Raw genomic sequence first — 10,858 nt, 5'->3', positions numbered from 1 at the left:
TTTAATGTCACCCTACAGCTGCTCAAGTTTCATGCCCCCTCTAGTTTCCCCCAGTTTAAACTGGGGCACCAGGAGAGGGACTTAATACTGTGGGACAGTTGGAAGGGAACATTATAATGTGGGGACATATAATGTACAGGTGACTATAGGAGGATTATACTGTGGGGGGGCACATGAAAAATGAATGAGGTGGGAGCTAAATTTGCCGCGGCGAGTATAGCGCACCAGATATTTTGTCCCTCTTTCTGTTCTTCAAAAGTTGGGAGGTATGAAAGCGAGTAGTATTCGATCGAGTAGGTATTCAAACGAATACTACGGTATTCGAAATAGTCGTACTCCGAATACTATCACTATTCGCAGCAAAGATTCGATTCAGAACCAGCGTTGATTTGCTGTATAGCATTCGGCAAATCAACGCTGGTTCTGCAGCAGGCTCGTCCTTGCTAGTCGGAATCGGCATCTGAGATGTAGCAGAGCCGTGTCCTCAACTCTACTACACCTTAGATGTAGCAGAGCTGTGTGCTCTACTCTGCTACATCTTAGATGTACCAGAGCTGTGTGCTCAACTCTGCTACATCTTAGATGTACCAGAGCTGTGTGCTCAACTCTGCTACAGATGAGATCGGACCACAATGGATACTGCTGTGCTCTGATCTTAGACTCCGCCTCCTCACAGACGAGCCACCGGCAGAACCAGCGATGATTGGCCGAATACTGTACACTGTATCGGTCCTTGGGTGGAGCAGTCTGCACATGCCAACAGGCCACGATAAAATGGCTGCTTCCAATACTGTGCAAGCGGCCATTTTCCTGTGGCCATGCACAGACTGCTCCGCCCGAGGCCCTAGAAGTTACAACCCACTGTCGGAAGAATAGGAGGAAGATGACGCTGCTAAAGAAGAGGAGGCGGCGCTGCAGAGAGCTCTCTCCCATCACTGGGGACGCTCCCAAAGCTGTCTGAGCGCTGGGGCCAGCCCCCAATGCTGCGAGAGAGCTCTTTAGCATACTGACAAGAATCAGGATTGTAGGCGAACGGCGGCGCAGAGAAGACAACAAAAGGTAGGAGACGATCAGCCTTTCTTAAGGCTATTCCGACGTGGTACTTAGAAAAAATCATGTCTGAGTGATAGGATCCCTTTAACATTGCCCTCATAGGGTCTTGGCATATACAGTACAGACAAAAAGTTTGGACACACCTTCTCATTCAAAGAGTTTTCTGTATTTTCAAGACTATGAAAATTGTAGATTCACACTGAAAGCATCAAAACTATGAATTAACATGTGGAATTATATACTTAACAAAAAAGTGTGAAACAACTGACAATATGTCTTATATTCTAGGTTCTTCAAAGCTACCTTTTGCTTTGATTCCTGCTTTGCACACTCTTGGCATTCTCTTGATGAGCTTGAAGAGGTAGTAACCGGAAATGGTTTTCATTTCACATGTGTGCCCTGTCAGGTTTAATAAGTGGGATTTCTGGCCTTATAAATGGGGTTGGGACCATCAGTTGTGTTGTGCACACCTCAGGTGGATACACATCTGATAGTCCTACTGAATAGACTGTTAGAATTCGTATTATGGCAAGAAAAAAGTAGATAAGTAAATAAAAACCAGTGGCCATCATTACTTTAAGAAATGAAGGTCAGTCAGTCCGAAAAATTGGGAAAACTTTGAAAGTGTCCCCAAGTGCAGTTGCAAAAACCAAGCGCTGCAAAGAAACTGGCTCACATGAGGACCGCCCCGGGAAAGGAAGAGGAAGAGTCATCTCTGCTGCAGAGGATAAGTTCATCCGAGTCACCAGCCTCAGAAATCGCAGGTTAACAGCAGCTCAGATTAGAGACCAGGTCAATGCCACACAGAGTTCTAGCAGCAGACACATCTCTACAACAACTGTTAAGAGGAGACTTTGTGCAGCAGGTATGTGGTAAAATTGCTGCTAGAAAACCACTGATAAGGACATGCAACAAGCAGAAGAGACTTGTTTGGGCTAAAGAACACAAGGAATGGACATTAGACCAGTGGAAATCTGTGCTTTGGTCTGATGAGTCCAAATTTGAAATCTTTGGTTCCAACCACCGTGTCTTTGTGCGAAACAGAGGTGGTGAACTGATGGACTCTACATGCCTGGTTCCCACCATGAAGCAAGGAGGAGGTGTGTTGGTGTGGGGGGTGCTTTACTGGTGACACTGTTGGGGACTTATTCAAAATTGAAGGCATACTGAACCAGCATGGCTACCACAGCATCTTGCAGTGGCATGCTATTCCATCCAATTTGCGTTGAGGCGGACCATCATTTATTTTTCAACAGGACAATGACCCCAAACACACCTCCAGGCTGTGTAAGGGCTATTTGACCAAGAATGAGAGTTATGGGGTGCTACGCCAGATGACCTGGCCTCCACAATCACCAGACCTGAACACAATCAAGATGGTTTGGGGTGAGCTAGACCGCATAGTGAAGGCAAAAGGGCCAACAAGTGCTAAGCATCTCTGGGAACTCCTTCAAGACTGCTGGAAGACCATTTCAGGTGACTACCTCCTGAAGCTCATCAAGAGAATGCCAAGAGTGTTCAAAGCATTAATCAAAGCACTACAAAGCTACTTAGAAGAACCTAGAATATAAGACATATTTTCAGTTGTTTCACATTTTTTTGTTAAGTATATAATTCCACATCTGTTAATTCATAGTTTTGATGCCTTCAGTGTGAATCTACAATTTTCATAGTCATGAAAATACAGAAAACTCTTTGAATGAGAAGGTATGTCCAAACTTTTGGTCTGTACTGTATACAAGTGCTAAACCTGGCTGCTTACTGTATGCCAAGCTGAATGTCATTCATCATAGGGCCTTGTTGGCTAGCATGGTAATATTTTCATGCAATTAATACGGTTTACACCATAAGAGCTGCACGCTTTTGTACATTGTTTATTGCAGTATTATAAGTATTGCATCTTTGATTCCATTTATTAATACTCCTATTACGAAAAGGTTAAATCTTCTAGGTGTGGTTTGTTTTTGACTTACTACGGTCATTTATAAAATTGAAATTACAGGTAGGCTATATGGATTCTCCTAAATCGACCCTTGGTGGAGGAGTCTAACCAACACCGTGTTCATAAGCCTGGTGAAGATTTGGGTAGAGGCACTGTGAGATCAAGCTGGTGAAGAGGTCACTATTATAACCATTTCTGTAATCCTTATTGTCTCCCAGTGGATTCCCTCAGAGGAGGTGTTACAGGTATATTACTTATGACATTACATTTCAGTATTAGAAATCCTAGTGATGTATAAGGCTGTCACTATAGTTTGTATGTGACCACTAGCAGAGGCAAGGAAGGATAATATGACACCCAGCAAGGAATTAAAAACAAAAAAAAAAATACTCATATCCGGGATTGTCCTATTATGCTAGATGTCTCACAAAACCATGATTGCCATAGAAGTTTTTGTGATGTTTTGTATAGAAAACAACCTCACAGGACCAACCTTCACATTGGAGTTAGTCACTTGGATAATTCACCATTAGTGAGATATATGCATTGATATTGTATGGCTGATATGGTTTTTATTATAGCCCAAATATTGTTCTATAACTCTGCAAGCCAAAAAAAAAAAGCCCAGAAGGTGCCGCAGATAGTGGGGTAAGAGGAGAACTGTGACAACACCGTGTATTTATCTCCCAAAGTATCCCCAGTCTTAAACTGACTTTTGGTGGCTGTCTCTTAGCTGTCCCTAAAACCCATGGATCACTGCATGTGTTTGTTATCCATCGGGGGGGGGGGAATCTAATGAATTAGATCCAAGCAGCAGATAGGAGTAGAACACGTGTCTATGTGCATACTCTGCCCTGCTTACCCCTTACTTTCACTTCAGCCCCATAGTGGATTGTTAGGGTACACCCAGGGGCATAACTTTAGGTGCTACAGAGGGTGCATTCGCACTGGGGCCAGGAACCTTATGGAGCCCATAAGCACTACCATCAGTATTGAGATTGCAGCTTACATCTGTCTCAAACCAAGGGGACTCACCGATTACCCTAACCACACTAGGGATGATTAAACTCCTTAGCACCCGTAACCATCACTATCAAGAATTCTCTAAGGATGAGGTAGGGGGCCCTGGACAAAACATCGCTCTGGGACTCACAAGACTTTAGTTATGCCACTGCACCCACCCCAAGTTTACAATAGCCCTAGTGTTAGAACTCACGGTGTTAACCTACATATTGGATCTCTCTGCTGGTCTTTTAAGGCTGCTATGTGTTAGACACCAGCTGCTTTGTCTTGTGCCATGCATGCTGTGAATGGTAGAGTATATTCAGCCACACTGTGAAGAGTTAAGATGGAGGGGCCATTACTAGAACCTAGAGCAGGGGTGGGCAATTAATTTTCCCATGGGGCCGCATAAGGAATTGAAACTATGCTAGAGGGCCGTGCCACTGCCAATTTAGCTCCACCCACTTCTACATTGACTCCGCCCATTCTCAATCATCTTTCCATGTGCCCCCACAAAGTATGATCCTCCTACAGTCAGCTGTACATTATATGCCCTCACATTATAATGTTCCCTTCCAACTGCCCCACATTATTAAGTCCCTCTCTTGGTGCCCCAGTATAAACTGGTGGAAACTAGAGGGGACATAAAACTGGAGCAGCTGGAGGGGGACATTAAACAGTGGGGGTAGTTGGAGGGGGGCAATAAATTGACAGCTGGAGCGGGATATGAAACTGGGGGCAACTAGAGGGGGACATTAAAATCGTGAAGCAGACATTAAACCGTAGGGGTAGCTGGAGGGTGACATTAAACTGGGGGCAACTAGAGGCAGACAGGTCCCCCTACAGCTTCCTCCAGGATTTAATGTCCCACCCCAGTCTAAGTGCCCTCTTCATCTACCCCGTTTCATGTCCCCCCCCCCTCCATTTCTCCCTCAGTTTCATATCCCCCTTTATTTTCCCCATTTCATGTCCTCCCTCCATCTCTCCCCCAGTTTCATGTCCCCCCCCCCTCCGTCTGCCATCTCTGCCCCTAGGTTACTGAGACACACACAGACAGACACATATAGACACACACACACTCTCCACCCTGCATCTCACCTTACATCTCTCAGTACTTTATGACACACTCCACATGTCTCCATCTTCGGCCGGCACTAAGACACGCCCCCTAGACACGCCTCCCTAGTCAAAGTTGTGCGGGCCGGACTGAATCAGTCAGAGGGCCGGATATGGCCCGGGGGCCGGACTTTGCCCAGGTCTGACCTAGAGTAATCCATTGTTGGCCACTTTACAAGTCTACATGGGGTGATCTGACACCCTATCTTTGCATAATCAACTGTTGTGGTTTTAGTGCACTAGGTTGGTGCCTGTTATTAAGTTGGTTTTAGATGCTAGGCACACCAGGGACATACAATTAGTGCATACATACTCAGGTAAATGCTTGTAGCATTGCAGGAAACGGACACAGACACTAGGTTCAGGGTGTATTCACTTGTAGTGCATTCACTGCCTTTGCAAAGGTACAAATAACCAAAACAAAAACCTTCTTGGCTGAGAACTAACTTAAACATAAGGAATAGAGATGAGCGAGTAGTACTCGATCGAGTAGGTATTCGATCGAATACTACGGTATTCAAAATACTCGTACTCGATCGAGTACCACTTGCTATTTGAATGGAAAAGTTCGATGCAGAACCAGCATTGATTGGCTGAATGCTATACAGTCGGCCAATCAACGCTGGTTCTTCTCCTACCTTTAGAAGTCTTCTCCGTGCAGCTTCCCCGCCAGGCATCGGGCCTGGGCAGAGCCGACTGCACATGCCCGCTTGTAGTGCGGACATGTGCAGTCGGCTCTGCCCAGGCCCAATGCCTGGCAGAGTGAATTCAGAGCCGGAAGACACCGTGGGGACGCTGCACGGAGAAGACTTCTCGGAGGATCCAGCCCGACCCTCACTTGTGGATTTGGTAAGTATAATTTGATCGAACGTTGCCTACCCCTGAAACGAGCATTTTTCCCCCATAGACTATAAAGGGGTTCGATAATCGATTCGAGTAGTCGAATATTGAGGGGCTACTCGAAACGAATATCGAACATTTTACTGTTCACTCATCTCTAATGAGGAACTTTTCCCTGACTATACAGGAGACTAGCTACCAGACTCCCACCTTGGCAACAACAATGGGTGGCACAATACCTGTTCTGTAGATTTGGTCTGGACAGGTCAGCTCTATCAGTGTGGTGCCACACTCCTAGTCCTCACACACAGACTATTATCAGGCCTTGATTAGTCAGCTGACCTCCCTGGTATGGGCCTTTACCAAACACCCTTCCCAGACCACGCCCTTCACTGTCTCACATACTCGCTCTCCCCCATCCACCCCAGTTCTGACCCCTCGGGGCAAATTCCAGACACCAAACAATAAGCCCAGGACAAGGCATCCGCGTTGCTTTGCAGTTTCCAGGCTCTGTGCTCCACTGTGAACCTAAAGTTCTGAAGTGACAAGAACCACCTAGTCACCCTGGCATTCTTGTCCTTGGTCCTGCTCATCCAAGTGAGGAGTGAGTGGTCGGTCACCAGACGGAACTGCCTCCCCAACAGATGGTACTTCAGGGCCTCTAATGCCCATTTTATGGCCAGACACTCTTTCTCCACTACGCTGTAGTTCTTTTCTGCTGGCATGAGTTTCCTGCTCAGGTGACCGGATGCTCTTCTCCATCCACCTCCTGAGACAGGACAGCTCCCAGCCCTACATCTGATGCATCCATCTGGACCACAAACTCCCTCCTAAAGTTGGGCGTAATTAGGACAGGAGATCCACACAAGGCCACGTTTAGCGCCTGAAAAGCACTTTTGGCCTGGTCATTCCACTGCACCATAACGGACTTTTTACCCTTTAGAAGGTTCGTCAGGGGAGTAGATACCGTGGCAAAATTGGGTATAAACTGCCTGTTACCCAACTATGCCCAGGAATGACCTAACTTGTTTGGTGCTCAGAGGTTGAGGCCATTCCCGGATAACGTCAACCTTGTTGACCTGGGGTTTGATTATACTACGGCCGATCATATACCCCAAATAGCGTGTCTCCTCCATCCCCAAAGCACACTTTTTGGGGTTGGCAGTCAGCCCGGCTGCACTACAGCTTGTACCTTGGACAAATGACTCTCTCAGTCATTGCTAAAAATTATGAAGTCATCCAGATACGCTGAGGCAGGCGTATTTTCTATGAGGTTTCAACACTATGGCCATTAACCGTTGGAATGTAGCTGGGGCCCCATGAAGCCCGAATGGTAACACGACATAGTGAAAAAATCCCTCAGGGGTGATCAAGGCAGTCTTTTCTTTGGCGCTGTGAGGGGTACCTGCCAATATCCTTTAGTGAGATCAAGCGTAGAGAAGTACCGGGCCCCTCCCGGTCTTTCAATAAGTTCGTCTACCCGAGGCATGGGGTAGGCATCAAACTTAGACACCTCGTTTAGTTTCCTGTAGTCATTGCAGAAACGCAATGTCCCATCTGGTTTGGAAACTAGAACAATGGGACTGGCCCATTCACTTTTGGACTCCTCAATGACTCCCAATTTCAACATTTTCTGCACCTCCCCTGAAATGGCTTGTCGGCGAGCCTCGGGTACCCGGTACAGCCTCATCCGCACTTTCACATGGAGCTCGGTAACTATCATATTTGATTAGGCATGTACGCCCAGGTTGCTCAGAAAAAACATCTGTATTCCTAGCTGCAAACTCTTTGCACTCTTGTTGCTGGCTTTTTGAGAGAGTCTCTGATATTCCTATCCCTGCTACTACCTCTGTAGTCCCAACTACAGCCTGTGGGGATTTTACAGGAGACAGTTTAGCTGGAGACCTTTCTGTAAGCAGACTCTGTCTTTCCACACCTTTAGCAGGTTTACATGATAAAACTATTCAGGTTTTCACCTACCTGGCTGACGAACCTTGTAGTTTACTTCCCCTATTTCATCTAATATTTATATCATTTTGTTTGCTTTATTATAGCTTGAAAATAAGTTTAAAACTCCAGTGATGTATAGTGTTCTGCTCATTTTTAACTCAGCTTTCTTTTTGTCCCTTACAATAAAAAGACACAATTGTATTTTACATTCTGCTTTATTAGAAACAAAAACATTCCTAGTAAAATAATTCTTATTGAAGATCTATTGTATGAATTTTTAAACAAAGGTTTTAAAATGGTTTATAGATATGTTAACCTCTATGTATATTGCAAGATATTTACATTGCATATTTAAGCATGTTATGTAGCATCAGCTACTTCCTCATTCACAGTTATCTCCATTTTGCATGGGGATCCTGGTGTAGTTTTCTCTGTTGGAAGAAAAAAAAATTTAAATAAATAACAGCTTAATAGATACTAAATGGTTTCACTACATTAGATCAAGAAGGTTCTATCTCCACTTTTTGTAAAAAATGAGTTAATAGTGGCACAAGGTTCTTTGTACTGAGAAAACGTGAATACAAAATGGTTCCATCTCCAAATTTATTATCGGAAAGAAAAAATAAATAAAAGGAGCTTTTTGAAATGTTGTAGACATTGTTTGCGGCTACTTGCACAAGTGGCGGCAAAACTGTTTAAACATCAGCAAAAATAAAACAATGGTGCTCGCCTCTCATAAGTGCCGATTAATTCCCTATGACTGAGTGTCTGAAGCCAAAGTCAGGCCAAAACAGTTGTGCACATGTTCTGGGATTGCAGGGTACTTTGTGACTACTGTCACAACAATCTCAAATTCATGGCGTTCAATTTATATACGTGGTTACCTTTTTATGCATACCCCCCTTCCCCCCTCAAAAAAAAAAAAAAGCAAACAAACCCCCCCAAAAAAACTATCCTATTGAATTGGAAACATCTTAATCTTTCCACCTGAAAAGCATGGATCCATGAGCATCCTACCCATGTACAAATTCATATACAAAGCCAGGGGGTGTCCTAACAGATTCATTAAGTTAGATAGATTCATTCCGCTGTAAGGCTAAGGCCCAACATTGCGGCAAAAAAGCAGCTTCTTTTGTTGCAGATTTTGTTACTTTTTTGAGGCAAAGCCAAGAATGGCTACAAAAAGGAATGTGATTGCATACACACAGATACATATATTAATTATACACAGTTCTTATACTTCTACTTTCTGCTCAATCCACTCACAGCTTTGGCTCAAAAAACTGCAACAAAACTCAATTTCCGCAAAATGGGGCTTTAGCTTTAGATGGATAGCTTCTTCTACCACATCACTAGCATCTATATACCCTTGACTCTACTTTCCTTTATAACCTGGACACCTTTTGGCTGAGTTCACACTGGGGTTTTTGATGCACAGGCCGCCTCAGAATCCGGTCCAAATAATGGCCAGTCGCGGTATTCCGCTTCGGATTAGCCCCAAATGAATGGGTCTAGTCGGGAAAGTGTCGCACCGCGACGTGTACGACTGATTGTCGCTTCTTTTTTCCGCTACTAGGTAGTGAAAAAAAGGGATTTTTGTGTACTCACCTGTAAAATCCTTTTCTCATTGTTTCACTGGGGACACAGCACCTTGGGTATAGCCCTGGTCACTAGGAGGCGGACACTAGGAAACGAAGGCAGTTGGCTCTGCCCACACAGGCTATACCCTCTCACGGGTAGCACACTCAGGCAGTTTTGTACCAACAGCAGTAGAAGAGTCCCAACGAAAAAAATATATATGGTACCAATAACTACCAAAAACCTAAACTCGTGAAGGGAGGAAAAAAAACACAAACCCTGTGCAAAAAACTTTGGGACGTCCAAAAGTAGTCCCTGAGGGAGGGAAAAAAAAGAGACAACCTTGCGAACAATCAGCGCACTACTGCCTTCAGAACCTTTCGACCCAAACTGACATCGGCAGAAGACACAGAGTGGATCTGGTAAAATTTAGTGAAGGTGTGAACCGAAGCCCAGGTGGCAGACTTGCAGACCTGGGAAACAGAAGCCTGATGCCAAACAGCCCAGGAGGCACCGAAAGCATTTTTTTTTTTTTTTTTTAAATGTAGATTGTGAGCCCCACATAGAGCTCACAATGTACATTTTTCCCTATCAGTATGTCTTTGTAATATGGGATGGAAATCCATGCAAACACGGGAAGAACATACAAACTCCTTGCAGATGGTTTTATGCCCTTGGCGGGATTTGAACACCAGGACCCAGCGCTGCAAGGCTGCAGTGCTAACCACTGAGCCACCATGTGGCCCCGCACCGAAAGCCTTTGTAGAGTGAGCCATCACACGGAAGGGCGGGTCCCTACCCTTAAGCAGAAAGGCTTCCTTGATGACAGACCGAATCCATCTAGAGATGGACACCTTGGAAGCAGGCAAGCCCTTCCTAGAGCCTCCTGGAAAAACAAAGAGCATCACAGCGCCAAAAAGGCTCCGTGAAAGCTAAGTAGATCCGGACTGCCCAGACAACATCCAGGCAGTGAAGGGAGCGCTCACAAGGATGTTTAGGCTCAGGACAAAAGGACGGCAAGACAATATCATCATTGATATGAAAAGAGGACACCACCTTGGGAAGAAAGGTTGGAGGAGGACGAAGCACAACTTTGTCCTTGTGCATAACCAAAAAGGGGGACTGGCGTGACAAAGCCACCAGCTCAGAGACTCTACGAATAGAAGTGATTGCAACCAAAAACTCCACCTTCCAAGAAAGGAGGCGAAGAGAGATTTCACTTAGAGGCTCTAAAGGGGGAGCCTTGAGAACCTCAAGAACGAGGTTGAGATCCCAAGGATCAAGCGGAGGCCGGAAAGGAGGGACACAATGAGCCACACCCTGAAGAAAGATCTTTACTTGAGGCAGGAAAACCAGAGTCTTCTGGAAAAGAATGGA

General features: G+C 45.2%; 1 protein-coding gene across 1 annotated transcript in view; it reads right to left on the bottom strand.

The window, feature by feature from the left end:
* Window positions 1-8,183: 8,183 nt before the first annotated feature.
* CHAF1A (chromatin assembly factor 1 subunit A) overlaps window positions 8,184-10,858 on the bottom strand; it is an 84,629-nt gene continuing 81,954 nt past the window's right edge. The window contains exon 14 of the mRNA XM_075283012.1: window positions 8,184-8,334. Within this exon, the coding sequence (XP_075139113.1) occupies window positions 8,264-8,334 (71 nt within the window). The 3' untranslated portion in view covers window positions 8,184-8,263. The remainder of the gene's footprint in view (window positions 8,335-10,858) is intronic.

The sequence above is a fragment of the Leptodactylus fuscus genome, chromosome 1 (genome assembly GCF_031893055.1).
Source record: "Leptodactylus fuscus isolate aLepFus1 chromosome 1, aLepFus1.hap2, whole genome shotgun sequence".
NCBI classification, from domain to species: Eukaryota; Metazoa; Chordata; class Amphibia; order Anura; family Leptodactylidae; genus Leptodactylus; species Leptodactylus fuscus.
This window is presented reverse-complemented; position numbering and strand designations above follow the sequence as displayed.